Below are 17,712 nucleotides of genomic sequence, written 5' to 3'. Positions count from 1 at the left end.
GGTATGCGGGCCTCTCACTGTTGTGGCCTCTCCCGTTGCAGAGCACAGGCTCCGGACGCACAGGCTCAGCGGCCATGGCTCACGGGCACAGCCGCTCCGCGGCATGTGGGATCCTCCTAGACCGGGGCACGAACCCGTGTCCCCTGCATCGGCAGGAGGACTCTCAACCACTGCGCCACCAAGCAAGCCCCCCTGTCTCATTTTTGAAAGACCCTCAGTTTTGTGTGTAGAAGGTAATTTCCTCCAGGCTTGTAATGCCAAATGATTTATTTGAGGATAAGCAACAAAGGTATAAGTTAATTGATCTTGTAAAGAAATATATGGTCCTTCCCCAATCAGCATATGATAATCCACTGGAATATCATGGGTAGCATTCGTTTCTGCTTCTTCAGCAGCCCGTTCATAAAAATCAAACTTCCATATTAAATAATCTCCACCATTTAAACAAGCTCGTGCGATAGACTTCCAATCAGCGGGGGAAAGAGCTTCTCCTGCAATAGTGTCAACCATAGCAGTAGTAAAAGGAGCAGTGGGCCCATATTGAGCACAAGCAGATTTTAAATCTTTCAAAACTTTAAAAGGAAGAGCCTGATGCTCCCTAATAGCCTGTTGAGGATGATTAGGATCAGGTCTTTCTATGACAGGACAACAGAAAATAGGATCTTCTCCTCGTTTTATTGCTGCTTATACAGCACGTTGCAAGAGACTGAGCATTTTTACAGATGTAGATTTTTGAGGAAGACAGTCCTTACTAATTTGCAGCTTTTTCACTGACTTATCTGTCATAGCCATTAGAAAATCATCCTCAGGATGATTCTCTCTTTTATGTTTTTTTCTCTCTCTCTTTTATGTTTAAAAGCCTCATCGGTTAAGTCAAAATGTTCCTCTTCATCTGAAATATTTAAATTAATTAGCTCTTTCGGTTTAGGAAGTGGCGACACAGTAGCTGATAATACAGTCTTGTCTTCTGTCAGAGGCTTATGTTTTTCTGACTTTACATTCAAATCAACACTATCATGAGAAGAACCTAAACATATTTTTATCAGATTCCACAAACTAAATGTAACAACAGCAGTATGAGTAGGCCCTCGAGACTCATAATAATTTTTTAAATCTTCTCCAACTTTCTGCCAGATTTCTATGTCACAGAGCCGCCATCAGGAAACCAGGGAGATACATCATGGATATGCTGCAAAAATTCAGTCAACTGTGAGGTAGAAACTTTATTACCCCGAGCTATAAGCATCGAAAGTAAAACCTGAGCAAATAATTCACGCTCCTTTGAGCCCTTTTGCCCCATCTTATTTTACTTCTGACTGTTGCCTTATGCCTCTATTAGTTTCACTTTTACTCGTGGCCACACATATTTTGCATAAGGGTTCTCTTACCTGCACTTTCTTTTCCTTTTAATTGCCTTCATGCTTCAGGTCCCTGTTCGGGCACCACTTGCCATGGACCAGCCGGAGAAAGAGGATTTCACCGCCCAGGGTCAGAAGGGACAGGGTAAGGAACTGAAGTAGCACCGACGAATGGGGTCAGAAGGACCAAGACAACTGATGGTTGCAAGGTAAGTTTTATTATGCTACAGGTGCAGATTATATAGACTAGAAAAGGGAAGGTTGCCAGACGGTGGTTTACATTATTTATAGACTGTCTTGGCTCAAGGTTAACTTCCCTGGGAGAAAACCCATAAACCCAGAATCATCCAAAATAACCTGCATGTGCAGGGAGGAGACAGCTTTGCTTGTCTCATTTTACTTTCTTTCTGATTTCTGGGCCCTGGTGATTTATCTCCCATGGAATGGAACAAGGAGGGGAACAAGTAGGGACAGTCCCTTCGAGCAGCAGCGGCATGCCTGGCATGTCCGAAGGTGCTCTCAAGGCTGACTGCTTCCCACACATATGTTGGCTTGTTTAAGCCTCAAGCCCTCGATCCTTTGTTGAAATACAATAATTTCATTCCCATGGTTTTCAATACCAAAAACTCTACCTCCAGGAGGGTTAAAGTCTAATTTGTACTCCAAACCAAGTAGCAGTGCAGTTCGCTACTACTGAGGCTGAATCCATAAAGACTTCAAGACCACGACCAGAAGACAAGTTATTATATATAATACCCTAGAAGGCCTGAAACATAATTATCGTATACATAGCTGGTCCTTCAGAACTTTTTACCTATAACATGTTTTTTGATGAAAGTTATTTAATGTACTGGAGATAACTGTGAATTACTGATCAAATATTTGAATACTTATACTTACCTGGAATTTCATTTCTGCTGAAAGAAAAAGGAAGAACAGGACTCACCTAAAAAAAACAAACTTTAGAAATGAAAGTAAACATCTTATCACACACTATCACTTTTGGAAGCAGCATAGAGGGGCAGTCAACAGTAAAACACTGGTGAAATAGGACAAAACTCTAGGCCAAAAATCCATTATTATTATCATCAGTGACAGTACCACAACTGTGCCCTTCATAATTAATAAGCACTCCTAAGAGTCTTCATTTGGCACCAGATGATGTGTTTAAGAGAAACACTCTGGGAGGTTTTGAATCAGACTTGGTTTTTTGTTAGCCAAGTTACAGGAGAATTTTTAAAGTGGGGGGAAGGGAAGAAGGAAACGGACCAGAAAAAGAATTGAGGCCATCATCTACAAACCAACAAAGCACTGAGAGTTCCAAACGTTATGTCAGACACTAAAATGACTGATACAGGCTCAAACGGTTTATAAAACCTAGAAAAAGACTACACCAGCAAAGTCCCCATTTATCTGTAGAGTTCAGAAACTAAAACAAGGAATATTTCAGCTTAACACCTTATCTCAAGAGAATCATATACACTTCACATGAATAAAAATACCTGAAACCAAACATTTTTAAAAGCTCCAATACCCAAAATAGAAAGAAAAAAATTAATTCAGAAGACTCAATCCAGCCATGATAATCACAAAATGGCTGGGCAATCTCTATCTCCCTTCCACACTAACCATCCATCCCCTGGAAGACCAAGGGAGATCAGACCTTCCAGACTTACCTTCCAGACCTTCCAGACACCTGGCTGCAGCAAAATTCGATGGAATCCCCTTGTGGAACAGCAGTTTCCCATCTCTTGTGTCTCTCCCTGTCATGATCATGCAGGAAGCGAGTCTGGCTGTGCTATTTCTTATCATTGTGTGTCACCCATCTGCAACATGATATTGAAAAAGTAGTTCCCTTTCCCCCAGAAGGTTGAGGCTCAGCTACAGGGGTAATTCTCCTGGGCACACAGTCATTATTTAGGCTGACTCAGTGACTTCAACAGGCTTAATCATGTCATCAGGTTTGTTGCCAGCTGCATAATGCTCCCACATCTGTAGATAGAGCCGCTCTAGTTCCATCGTGTATTGTCTGGTGTTGAACAGAGGGCTAGATGTTCTCTGCTTCCACACTTTGCCACGAATTTTCTTCAGGTATTCTACATCAGTTCCCAGTTTCACAGCTATCTCTTCATATTCTTGTCTATTTTTAGCAATCAGCTCAAGACAGCCTAAACAAGTGAGCTGGGAAGCTGCAACTCGGGAAGCAAGAGTCTCTCCTGGCAGAGTCACCATGGGGGTCCCTGCCCAAAGGACGTCCATCCCTGTGGTGTGTCCATTACAGAGTGGAGTGTCCAAGCAGACATCAGCCAGCTGGCCTCTCCGAACATGTTCCTCTTTAGGAGCAACAGGGGAAAAAATGATACGGTTCGGGGGAAGGCCCATATTTTGTGCGTACTGTTGAATATTAGCTTCTCCTGCTGCTGGAAAACGCAACAGCCACAGTACACTATTGGGAACACGCTTCAGAATATTTGCCCACATCTGCAAAGTAGATGGGTCAAGTTTGTATAACTGATTAAAGTTACAGTACACAATGGCATCTTCCGGTAACCCGTACTGAGAACGTGTGGTTACAATAATGGTACGGGGAACCTCCTCTCCAGTGGCAGCCTTATTGTTGATCAGGGTAGTTGCCAGTCCATTGCTAATACTGAATCCATTAATTGTAACCTGAATTTGTCCTCTGTTAATCATTTCAATAACTGCTTCTGCAACAGTATTCATAGGAATGACAGGCATATTAAGAGTTGTATTACTGCTGTCTGCGTTGTCTTCTCCATCAGGACATTTCATCTTGACTATTTGCACATCTGATAGACTATCAAGAAATGCTTGGAGGTCGATGCCATTCAGCACAATCCGATTGTCATAAATGTGCCCATTGGACTTAAAATCGATGACGGCTTTTTTCTTCAGGTGAGGAAACATATTAGCATGATCACCAATAAAGAAAGTATGGGGCATATAAGCCAGTTTCTCAGAATACTGCTCAGCAACTTCAGCAGGTGAAGTTTCCTGATCAGTGATGATATAATCCATGAAAAGCGCGCCACTAGTCCCAGGGTACCCCAGCCACATTGCCTGAATAGGAGCTGGCCTGAGAGCAAAGAGTTCATTTCGAGCACCCCTGGTATAACCATTCAGATTTACGAGGATGTGTATACCATCTTGATGGATGCGATCAGCTGCTTTCCCATTGCATGGAATCTGAGAAAGATCAATGAAATGATTGGCTTCTGCCATCACCTTCGCTCGGAAGTTTGTGCCATCATGTGGGCTCAGGCCATAACAGAATATCTCAAATTTATCAGGATTGTGCATGCCTGGAATGGACTGCATAAGATGAGAAGTAGGATGATTCCCAAAGTCAGAACTCACGTATCCTACACGCAGTCGACCATCACTGAGCTTCAGGTCTTTTGGATGTTCATACGGTGGTTTATGAAGGACACTTATATTAGCCAAGCAGAGGTTCCCATGCCTCTCAGCAATAGCCTTCCTGAAGCCATGAGAAAGAGGATAGAGCATACTATGATGAGGCTGCACAGAAGGCAACCTATTCCTCTCCAACTGGTCAGCCACAATGCTGACCAACTTCTTCATTCGCTCATCATAGTCTGTCCAATCACAGACAACCTGCAGGCAATGAGCCAAATTACAATAAGCGTCAGGAAAGTCAGGTTGAAGCTTCAGAACAGTGCGATAAGAAGCAATTGCTTCTGGAATATTCCCTGAATCGTGGTGAATGGAAGCCAGATTGCTGTGGGCATCCGCAAATGCAGGGCTGATCTGAACGGCACGAGTATAACACTGCAAGGCTCCCTGAACATCCTGCATCTCCCGTAGGGTGTTTCCCATATTGCAGTAGGCATCAGCAAAGGTAGGACTGATTCGAATAGCCTCCTTATAATGCATCAGAGCTTCGTGCAGTTTTCCCTGCTGCTTCAATACACTTGCTAAATTTGAATGGGCATCAGCAAAGTCTGGGCAGAGCTCTAATGCTTTACGATACAAGCGAACTGCCTCTTCACTGTTTCCCTGTTCTCCTTTGATATTGGCTAGGTTATTCAGAGAGTCTGCATGGGTGGGACACAGCCGGAGAGCTGTATGATAACAATCTTCTGCTTCAGCAACACTGCCCTTCTCTTTGAGAGCGTTTCCTAGGTTGCAGTAAGCATCAGGGAAATGTGGTTGCAATTCAATAGCTCGCCTGTAGGTGTCTATTGCCAGATCCATCAGGCCTTGCTCATAGTATACACAAGCCAGGTTGCCATGTACCACTGCATGATTTGGACTCAAGCTTAGGGCACGAAGGTAAGCTGCCACAGCTCTGTCAAAAATCCGTGCCTCATTGAAGACATTTCCTAAATTGATATAAGCATCCAGAAAATTGGGGTCAAGGGTGACAGCCTTTTCAAAGTGATGAATTGCAAGCCAAATCTCCCCTTGTGCATTGAAAACACAGCCAAGATTACTCCAAGCTACTGCAAAGTTCGGTTGCGTCTCAATTGCTTTCAAATAACATGCCTTGGCTTCTTCTAAGCCACCCAGGGCTTTGAGCAGGTTCCCCAGGTCACTGCGAACACAGTACAAATAAGGATTGTACTGAAGAGCAGAGACGTAAGCTTGTACTGCCCCTTCCATGTCGCCTGCTGCTACCAATGCGGCTGCCAGGTTAATATAACCATCGATGAAATCTGGTTTGAGATGCAATGCATGCCAGTAATGCTCAGTTGCTTCCTGCAACTGCCCTCTTTCCTTGTACACATTCCCCAAATTCGAATAGGCTTCTGCCAGAAGAGGGTTCTGTTTAATTGCCAGAGTACTAAAGTGGGCAGATCTGTCCAGCCTTTGACACTGGAAGTGTAGAGATGAAAGTAATAAAAGTACACCAGTATTGCCTGGCTCTTGTCTCCAGAGCTGCATGCAGTGTCTCTCAGCTGTCTCAAAATCTCCTGCCTGATATTCTCGATGTGCCAACTCAGCTAACCCTTGGAAGGAAAGCATACATTTCGTTGGTTCTGTGCTGTCGGCCACGTTGCCCACGGAAGACGCCATCTGGAGCTTCTGGAGAGAGTGAAAAAAGGGGGTAATTGAGTCCCGCTGCCGCCACTACTGGCAAGAATGTTTCTAGTAGCAAACACGAGCGCAGCAGCCGTACCACTGCTTTGGCAGGCTTAAGCGGCGGCAACGGTTACAGGCACCGAACCTTAGGAACTCTGGTTGGCCATCTACCTCTCATGCTCTTGAAATCTTAATTCTTAACCCTGCCCTCTTCCACCATTTTTCTGCTAATCAGGGAATAAAAATTACCTATCCATTTGCCTTACAAGAAATCAAAAGTCAGTAGTCCAAACACTTTTTAAAATATTGTTTTCTGTCCAGTTGGAAATGAGATACATGATTGACTTTTCTTCATCATTCATATAGTCAACGTGGAAAACATTAGGGCCATGAATTTCAATACAGTAAGATGAGAAAATTTTAAATTGGCCTTCCCAAACCACTAATAAGTAACCGATGTTGTATATGATGCTAAAATCTTAGAGACTGAGTTTGATATTTTAAAAGTTCTGAAAACATTAGCTAATTTCTCCTCATCAAATTTCTCATGACTCAAACCTGAGTATTACTTTTTAAAAGATAAATTTATTTATTTTTATTTATTTATTTTTATTTTGGCTGCATTGGGTCTTCAGTGCTGCGTGCAGGCTTTCTCTAGTTGAGGTGAGCGGGGGCTACTCTTTGTTGTGGTGCCGGGGCTTCTCATCACAGTAGCTTCTATTGTTGTTCCACAACTCTATGGGTTCCTTTTTAGGTCCTACGAAGAACCCTAGAAATTAGTTCATGTAATTATAGGTTTTTGCAAAATTGTCAAAAGTGAGATATTTTAACTTCCATCAGGTAAGACCAGCGTCTATTTCTTTGCCAATTTTCCTTCTATCATAGTCCGCTATGTTGGATCATATTGGATTGGTCACAGGCTTTTTTGAAACCTGGCTAAGGAGATGTTTTAAGTGAGGCTATTATGTGATTTTCAGACACCACCATATGTAATTGACTATATAATATCCCATTACAGGAATAACTTCCAGTACTCTTACTGACTACTCTACTGACTTAACTAGCACAAGACACAGAAGCGTAAGGACAAAAACCACCTTACAATATAGCCATGTCTTGCACTTCACAGCTCTCAAAGCATGTGCATTTGAAGAAGAAAAAAAGAACTGAAAAGTATAAAACCAGAAGTTATTCTGTGGAAAATTATTTCAATCATCAGGCATGTGAAAGATAAGTCAAAGATTCAGTTTTCTTCAATGCTTAGTCAAAACGGACATTTCCTTCTGTCAAGAATATACTCCAGGGCTTCCCTGGTGGTGCAGTGGTTGAGAGTCTGCCTGCCGATGCAGGGGACACGGGTTCGTGCCCCGGTCCGGGAAGATCCCAAATGCCGTGGAGCGGCTAGGCCCGTGAGCCATGGCCACTGATCCTGCATGTCCGGAGCCTGTGCCCTGCAACGGGGAGAGGCCACAACAGTGAGAGGCCAGCATACCGCAAACACAAAAAAACAAAAAAACAATAAACTCCAGGGGCTTCCCTGATGGCACAGTGGTTAGGAAGCCACCTGCCAATGCAGGGGACACGGGTTCGAGCCCTGGTCCGGGAAGATCCCACATGCCGCGGAGCAACTAAGACCGTGTGCCACAACTATGGAGCCTGTGCTCTAGAGCCCGTGAGCCACAACTACTGAGCCTGCGAGCCACAACTACTGAAGCTTGCGTGCCTAGAGCCCGTGCTCTGCAACAAGAGAAGCCACCGCAATAAGAAGCCTGCACACCGCAACAAAGAGTATCCCCCAGTCGCTGCAACTAGAGAAAGCCTGTGCACAGCAACGAAGACACAACACAGTCAAAAATAAATAAATAAATAAATAAATAAATAAATAAAAGAATAGACCCCATCAATAATGTGTGTAATGGAATGGTGTGAATGAGTATTTTATCAGAATTCCTGTAATGCACAATCCTATAGCAGTACTGAAATCAGTAATGCATTTATAATAGTAAATATTTATGAGGAAGTAATCCATAGAGGTTTTCTCAAAGTTAACAATGAAAATTAATGTGACATTATCAATAATAAATTGTGACGCTGAAATAAACTTTTCTAAACTATTAATAACTAAAAGCAAACTCTAATCAACCATGTTAAAAGAAATCTATGTCTATAAACTACAAAGTTTATTTCTGAAAATTTTATTTCTAAAACACATAAACTGTCATATGAGGAGGCAGTTAAAGAATATATAGCTACAAGAGTGGGGAAGAAGTTTTATAGAGACACATCTGGCAGTAGTGAATTTTCAAATGTCATTTTTCTAGATTTTGTGACACCTATAGTATTGATATTTGAAAGCATTTAAAAAATTGTAATTTGAAGATTTGCTACTTCCAGGTAGAGTAAAATATTTTGAAGCAAAACAACATTTCCACGGAGAAAAATTTAAAAAGCCAAATAAAATAGTCAGCATTCAATCAAAAAGTTCTAGACATGCCAAGAGATAGAATCATATGACTAAAATTCTAAGAAAGGAAGAGATAATACAAAAATATTTATATAAGATATTGTGTATCTTTATAAGGAAAAGTCTTTATCAAGAAAAGACTTTAAAATCATCAGAATTAATATTATATTTTATTTATTTGTATATTTTATTTATATATTTATATAAAGGACTTAAAGATAAAGCCCTAGTTAAGGCAGTGACAAAAGCAGTAGCAGTGGGAGTGAAAAGAAATGGTTATATTCAAGGATATTTTGTCAGTAAAAGTCCAAGATCAAATGTCTGACTGCATACATGGGATGGATAGACGGAGTGGGAAAAATCAAAGTTAACTATAGAGGTTCTAGTGAAGATGGGGTTGCCATCACCCAACCCAAGGGGTTGCGATCATCCCCAAGGTCTAGGAGACTCAAAGGGAAGGTCATGGTCGAGGAAAAGTTAATTGCTGGGAAAATAAGACTCCCAGTCTCTCCATCTCCTTATACTAGTTTTTTTTTTTTAACATCTTTATTGGAGTATAATTGCTTTACAATGGTGTGTTAGTTTCTGCTTTATAACAAAGTAAATCAGTTATACATATACATATGTCCCAATATCTCTTCCCTCTTGGATCTCCCTCCCTCCCACCCTCCCTATCTCACCCCTCTAGGTGGTCACAAAGCACAGAGCTGATCTCCCTGTGCTATGCGGCTGCTTCCCACTAGTTATCTATTCCTTACACCAGTTTTGTTTTTCCGCTCATATACGTAGCAGCATTTCATTCAACGGGAAAGCCATTGATCTGACTGGTCAAATCAAACACCATAGTTCAAGGCACATTTACAGTGGTTAGTTCCTCCACAATTTAGAAAGTAACATTCACAATTTCCCTCTTCCTACACCGTGGAACACATTGGCCATTCCTCCAAAGTTTCCACTCCATAGAGTGGACCAGAGTTGACATTAGCCCAGAACTGAGAGCTTGGCATGAGATGGTGTCAACCCCTCCTAGAGCTCTGGCATAAGTTATGACCCAACCCAGCTCCACAGAGAGCTCTGCATGGAATCTTGTCTCAGCCATAATAATGTGATTCTGCTTTTCATTTGGTTTTCTTCTTTGCTTAACTTTCTCTGGCCACTCTGACAAACAAAATTTCAGGCATTCCTGGGCCACTCACTAACTTTATTCTGTCTAATGATATCCAGATTCCCAAGAAAATTACTAACAATAAAGGGGGAAATTTGGAACATGGTGAGTTTTAGGTGCCTGAAAATACAGGTAACTGAATCCAGTTAAGTAGCAAATTATTTGGGTATCAAATATGCCAGTAGAAGAGCAGACTAAGCTCAATTTAATGTACTCTTATTGGAGACACATGTAAATTCTGGGTCAATTTTGAAAAAGTTAAAAGCACATAGCTGAGATTAAAAGAAAGAAAGGAACACCTGCATGTTTCAGAAAGTAACAGAGAAATTAAATCCAGAGAAATAAGAGCAGACTGATGTGTATGAGTTCCGTTCCTTAGTATAGGCCTTATGTAAATAGGGGCTGGAGCTAGAAATCTAACATTACCTTGAGGCCAGGAATTTAGACTCAGGATGGAACAATATTGAGAAGTTAGTACAGATATCCTACAGAAATTTCATGAGGAACTGCTTAGTCCATTAAGAGGGCCAAGGGAGGTGGTGAGGAAGACTGATATCTCTTGAAAACCTTCAGGTACAGAAAACATCAACACCTCTGAAAAGTAGGCCTGTCCTTCTCAGAGTTGTGATGGCCAGGTTGTCACTAACCTGGAAGGCCCTGTAGGAATCAGAAACTGCAAGGAGAGTAATTCAAAGAAAAACAGATGCAGGATGGGTGTGGCAATAAATCCTAGGACCCTATCAGAAACAAAATTAAAACCACTCTAGAGGGAAATTTTAACAAACCAGGGCAGCGAGTATCCTAACCAGAAGAGAATAATAATTCTGAGGAAGTTACTTTAGTTATTTACGTAATATTCAATGCATTTCCATGGCCAGGCCCTTTTTTTTTTTTTTTTTTTTTTTTTTTTTTTTTTTTCTCTTTTTGCGGTATGCGGGCCTCTCACTGTTGTGGCCTCTCCCGTTGCGGAGCACAGGCTCCGGACGCGCAGGCCCAGCGGCCATGGCTCACGGGCCCAGCCGCTCCGCGGCATATGGGATCCTCCCAGACCGGGGCATGAACCCGTATCCCCTGCATCGGCAGGCGGACTCTCAACCACTGCGCCACCAGGGAGGCCCTGGCCAGGCCCTTTTGAAGAATTCTAAAACATATACAAACAATTCATTTACATCTTATATATCCCACCATCCAGAGCAAAATTCACTTAAGAACTGTACTGGTGGAAATTGGGCGGCACTATGGAGAAAATAAAACGGTGTTTGCCATCAAAAAACATGAAGGTAAGAAAGATAATGTCTAATTTTTTAATTATCCTGTGGTTTCTTGAAACCTTTTGGAAACCCAAAATAGAGAAACCTAGGAGGAAATGAAGATTTAAATATTTAGAGATTTATCAACTCATCTCTAAAAGCTTTATTAATCTCTTATTTTAATAACATTCCTGAGAGGTATAAATGTGTCCAGTGATAGGGTTGAATAAGCCTGAGAGAATTTCATTTGTTTACTATTCTTGGTCAGCTCTTAAGACCTTTCAGGAGCATCTTGATTTTCATGGCCTCATCCAACAAAAAGCAGGATATTTTACAGAAAGTCCTGGTCCACTTTTTGGCTTGCTTTTGTGTTTATGTTTTTGGTTTTTTCACATTGGGCGGTACATTAGGCTACTTATTGCATACTCCCTCATTCATGCATGCATTTATTCAAACAATATTTACTGAGTTGAGACATTTAATTAACACTCAATAAATGATGTTTAGATGAATGAATGCGCTTTCTATCAAAGTAAGTGTAAGTACTGAGAAAAATTACAGAATGTATGATCCCAGCCCCACAAAAGCTTATAACTGTGTTGAGGATGCTGATGAAATAACTAATATATCATATTATCATAATATATCATATTGGACAGTTTCTAAGTTCAAAAATTAGTTTTTATAGATAATCAGAGCATAAGGAGGACAAAGAAGGGACAGTTCATTATGGGTTGAATCTATCAATAAATGTATATTTCAGATGAGATTTGAGATTGACCTTAAAGAAGAGGACTTAGATATATGAACAGAGAACAAAAAAGGCATGGTGATAGCATGTGCATAGATAGTGTGGCCGATATTTATGTTCTTCATTAAAGATAGTCAGAGATAACCCAAATGTAACTGTTTCCATGGGTCCATTCTCAGTATCCAAACAAAATGGCAAATCCTATCTTAGTAAAACTAATGAAAAACGCAGTCTTTAACAAAGAGATTGTGAAGGAAAGGGAGAGAGAAAGGCTTGCATCCCACACCACACAACAAAACTTATTGAATTCTTTGTTTAATTTTCTCCCTCTGAAAATTTCCTCTCCCTCTCTCTGTACGTCTCTCTTCTCCCACATCTGGCCACACTCTACCAGCCATCTTTCCAGATCTTTCCAGAACTCTCCATCCTAGTTTCATTAGGCCACAATTTAAACATCTCACAGGTCTCCAGGATGCATCCCCATCACTTATTCCACAAAGACAAACAAAGGACACTTCTCAGGATCACGTTTCTTTGAAGGAAGAGGTCATGAGGAGTGATTATAAATAATATAAGGTGGAGAGCAGTGACTTAAAATACCATTTTTCAGCTTAGAATGTGAATACAGGGAACTTTGGGAAACTAGAAAATCTAGAAAGGATTCATTGATAATTATTTATTTTCAATGAATAAAATAAAATGTAATAATACAGCTAAACTCTGACAGATTAACTTTTTCAAAAGTTGCTTTCACACACCTTCACTATTGGGATGTTTGATAAACACACCTTTCCTTCTTTACTTTCTTCTTTCTTTGCAGATACTGGCACCAAACTTTCAAACAATAAGAACCTTCCCATAAGCCCCTTGCCAGGCAAGATTAAGGTATAACAATCCAAACAAATTTTTGAAGAAGATAACTGGTTGAAAGCATAAGAAAAGAGCTGGGGGGCTTCCCTGGTGGCGCAGTGTTTGAGAGTCCGCCTGCCGATGCAGGGGACGCGGGTTCGGGCCCCGGTCCGGGAAGATCCCACATGCCGCGGAGCGGCTGGGCCCGTGAGCCATGGCCGCTCAGCCTGCGCGTCCGGAGCCTGTGCTCCGCAATGGGAGAGGCCACAACAGTGAGAGGCCCGCATACCGCAAAAAAAAAAAAAAAAAAAAAAAGAGCTGGGTTTCTCTTATTCAACAGTCACATAATGAGTAATGTGGGAATTGGTTTAAAAAGTCTCTCTGCATGAGGGGCTAAGGTTAAGATTAGAACTTCTGAGGCCAGAAGAGCAAAATGACTACAACAATCCACATATTTTCAAGAGCCGCCCTTTGGATGTGAGGGATTGATTTTTCCCACTACTTTTTCAGCAACCCAACTGGTGTCTTTATTAAACGACCTAAGAGAATACAGTGTGGCCAAGAAGGCTTAAATTTCCTTAGCCCCAAGTCAGATATTCTCCAGTGATTGTCCACTCTAATTAAAAAGAGAGATTTACAAAAGGAAACTGGATACAACTGAGTGTACCTTAATTTCAACCCTTTACCTGAGTTATTTGTTTTGCTTTCAATTCTCCGCTGAACTGCCTACATTAATATATTTTTAAGAACATTTCCTTAAGTTGAAGTATTCATTCAGTATATTCATTTACTATAATTTAGAAAAGCCAAATGATCTAGGCAAATTCATTTCTATATTGCCACAGCAGTGTATTGTGAACTAAATGACACCTGGCAGTTCTTTACTCAGATACTAACTCAATTAGAAGGCAGAACAAGGATACCTACCCATTCAGGGAAGGAAAGGTCACTTAGCCTCTGTAGCTGTCTTAGGTCTCTCATCATCACAGTAACAAATTGAACACTAAAAACCATATGATCATCTCAAGAGATGCAGAAAAAGCTTTTGAAAAAACTTCAATATCCATTCATGGTAAAAACTCTCCAGAAAGTGGGCATAGAGGGAACATACCTCAACATAATAAAGGCCATATATGACAAGCCCATAGCTAACATACTCAATGGTGAAAAGCTGAAAGCATTTCCCCTAAGATCCAGAACAAGACAAGGATGCCCACTCTCACCACTTTTATTGAAGGTAGTTTTGGAAGTCCTAGCCACAGCAATCAGGCAAGAAAGTAAATAAATAAAAGGACTCCAAAATGGAAAGGAGAAAGTAAAACTGTCACTGTTTGCAGATGGCATGATACATAGAATATCTGAAAGACACCATCAAAAAATTATTAGAGCTCAAAAATGAACTTGGTAAATTTGCAGGATACAAAATTTATATATAGAAATCTATTGTATTTCTATACACTAACAGTGAACTATCAGAAGGAGAAATTAAGGAAACAATCCCATTTACAATCGCGTAAAAAAGAATAAAATACATAAGAATAAATCTGCCTAAGGAGGTAAAAGACCTGTACCCAGGGAACTATACGACACTGATACAAGAAATTAAAGATGACACAAACAGCTGGAAAGATATACCATGGTCACGGATTGGAAGAATTAATATTGTCAAAATGACCATCATACCCAAGGAAATCTACGGATTCAATGCAGTCTGTATCAACATATCAAGGGCATTTTCCACAGACCTAGAACAAATAATTTTAAACTTTGTATGGAAACACAAAAGATCCTGAATAGTTAAAACAGTCTTGAGAAAGAAGAACACAACTGGAGGAATCATGCTCCCTGGCTTCAGACTGTGCTACAAACCTACAGTAATCAAAACAATGTGGTACTGGCACAAAACATCGATTACTGGAACAGAATACAGAGCCCAGAAAGAAACCCATGCACTTATGGTCAATGAGTCTATGAAAAAGGAGGCAAGAATATGCAATGGAGAAATGTCTGGGCTTCCTTAGGGATGGTTTCATCAATTAATTTGTTTTCTTAAATGGACCATACTTTTCCATGTCTTTGTATACCTTGTGATTTTTTTGGTTGAAAATTTGTCTTTCAAATATTATAATGTAGTATCTATGGAAATCAGATTCTCCCACTTTCCCAGGGTTTTCTGGGCTTTTGATTGTTGAAGGCTGTAGTAGTCTGTTTGTTTAGGGACCTTTCCAAACTATTTTTGCAATGACTGTTTTCCTTATTGTATGTACGCACTGAAGTCTCTGTTCCTTTAGTTCATGTTTAGCTAATGTTTTGACAGAGATTTCCTTGAATTCCTGCAACTAAAACAAACAAAAACAAATATACACAAGCACATCCACATGCACACTCAAAACCACACACCTCTGCCCATTGTGCAGATTGATGGATCACTCCTTCAACATTTAGCTGACCTGCATTGAGTTCAGGGCTCAACCCATGGTCAAAGCTTAGAGACTCCTCTGGTGTTTTCAGAACATGCATCTTATCTTGAGTATGCATGTGGCTTTCTGAATTTCTCTGGGCACATGTGTACTTTTTGTAGGTTCTAATTTCCCAAAGAATCTCCCCCAACTTTGGCTCCTGCATCTTCTGTGGTCTAGTGTATTTCAATGCACAGTCTTCTGCCCCAGCCATCTGTGCTTTGTTAGTTCACCTTGCACTTTTTTTGAGCAATGACCGCTGCTTTTCCAGACTGTGTTCCAAGTTAGCTAAGACAGAGATAAGCATCTTGTGTCAGTCCTTCAGGTAGCTCCCAGACAGGTTAGAACAGATACACATGATAATCTGACAGTACGGTCTCTTCTGCTCCCTCCTGAAGCAGGATTGAGGGTCCCATACTAGGAATGGTCTGCTGCTACTTTCAGACTATCACTGCATTAAGACTCCACCACTTTAAGACCATCACTACACTAACAGTGGATGGGGCAAGGGCAGGTAAAAATGCCACAAAGCTTTCCTGCCATTTTCAAATTGCCTCTTCCCTGGTTCAGTATGTGTTTGGTTGCTATAAATCTTTGGCTGATTTCAGGACTAAGAGAAACTCAAAGAACCCCACAGCAAGAAACAGTACAATCAAACTCTCAGAAGCCAAAAGACACAGAAAGAATCTTTTCTCCCAAAGGAGAAAGAAAAAAGAAATTTGTTACAAAGCAGGGATCCTCAGAAAGATTAGAGCTAATTTCCTATATGAAACCACGGAAGCAAGAGGCCAGACATATTTAAAGTGCTGAAAGAAAAAAAATTGTCCACCAAGAATTCTATATTTGGCCAAACTGGTTTCAAAACTTAGGGAGAAATTAACGCATTCCCAGATGAACAAAGGCTGAGGGCGTTTATTTTACAGCTTCCTACCACTGCCCTAGGAGAAATGCTAAATTGAACCTTCAGGTTGAAATGAAAGGACACTAGACAGCAACTCAAAGCTGTAGAAAGAAATAGAAATCTCCAGTAAAGATAAATACATGGGCAAATACTAAAGCCAGTATTGTGTTATTGGCTTGTAACTCTACTTTTTATTTCTTACATGATTGAAAAAACAAATGCATAAAATAATCATAAATCCATGTTTTTGGGCTCACAAAGTATAAAGGTGTAATTTGTGACAACAATAATGTAAAGAGGAGGAATGGAACTGTAGAGGAACAGAGTTTCTGTGTGCTACTGAAGTTGGTTTCAATTGAAATTATATTGTTTTAACTTTAGAATGGTAAATGGAATCTTCTTGAGAACCACAAAGAAAATATCAATAGACTATATGCAAAAAGAAATGAAAAGGGGGCTTCCCTGGTGGCGCAGTGGTTGAGAGTCCGCCTGCCGATGCAGGGGACACGGGTTCGTGCCCCGGTCCGGGAAGATCCCGCATGCCGTGGAGCGGCTGGGCCCGTGAGCCATGGCCGCTGAGCCTGTGCGTCCGGAGCCTGTGCCCCACAATGGGAGAGGCCACAGCAGTGAGAGGCCCGCGTACCGCAAAAAAAAAAAAAAAAAAAAAAAAAAAAAAGAAATGAAAAGGGAATCAAGAGTTCACCACAAGAAAATCGGCTAAGCACAGAAGTCAGTAATGGAGTAAATCAGGGGCAAAAAATGCATAAGACATACAGAAAACAAGCAGGAAACAGACAGAATTAAGTTCTTCCTCATCAGTAAGTTTTGAAAAAGTAAGTGGATTAAGCTCTCCAATAAAAAGATAAACATTGGCAGAATGGACTTTAAAAACAACCATAATCCAAGTATATGCTGTCCGCAAAAAACTCACTTGATTTCAAAAGACACAAGTTACTTGAAAGTTAAAGCATAGAATAAAATATCCCATGCAAATAGTAACAAAAAAGAAGGAAAGAGAGACAGAAAAAGAAAGAAAGGAAGGAAGGAAGGAAGGAAGGAAGGAAGGAAGATAGATCTGGGATGGCTATGTTACTATCACACAAAATAAACTTTAAATCAAAAACTATCACAAGAGGAAAAGGAGGCCACTATATGTTGATAACAAGTTCAATCTATCAAGAAGATATAACAACTATAAACATATATGTACCAAACAACCCCCAAATATGTGAAGCAAACATTGACAGAATTGAAGGAAGAAATAGATAGTTCTAAAATAATAGGTGGAGATCAATACCTTGCTTTCAATAATGGAAAACACATCTAGACAGAAGATCAGTAGAGAGGTAGGGGGACTGAATAACACATTTAATCAACTAAACCTAACAGCCATATGTAGATCACTCCACTCAACAACAGCAGAATACACATTTTTCTCAAGTACACATGGA

The 17,712-nt window shown here is 40.6% G+C and overlaps 1 protein-coding gene across 1 annotated transcript; it reads right to left on the bottom strand.

The window, feature by feature from the left end:
* Window positions 1-3,275: 3,275 nt before the first annotated feature.
* On the bottom strand, window positions 3,276-6,461 carry LOC308611325 (UDP-N-acetylglucosamine--peptide N-acetylglucosaminyltransferase 110 kDa subunit-like; the record flags this gene model as incomplete). The annotated part of the gene is made up of 1 exon (XM_081260152.1): window positions 3,276-6,461. The coding sequence occupies exon 1, from the start codon at window positions 6,414-6,416 to the stop codon at window positions 3,276-3,278; it is 3,141 nt and encodes a 1,046-aa protein (XP_081116278.1). The 5' UTR covers window positions 6,417-6,461.
* Between the last annotated feature and the right edge of the window lie 11,251 nt (window positions 6,462-17,712).

This window comes from Mesoplodon bidens (assembly GCF_964165515.1).
Source record: "Mesoplodon bidens genome assembly, contig: HAP1_SCAFFOLD_757, whole genome shotgun sequence".
Lineage (NCBI taxonomy): Eukaryota > Metazoa > Chordata > Mammalia > Artiodactyla > Ziphiidae > Mesoplodon > Mesoplodon bidens.
Note: the sequence above shows the minus strand (reverse complement) of the source record. Positions and strands in the feature narration are given on the sequence as shown.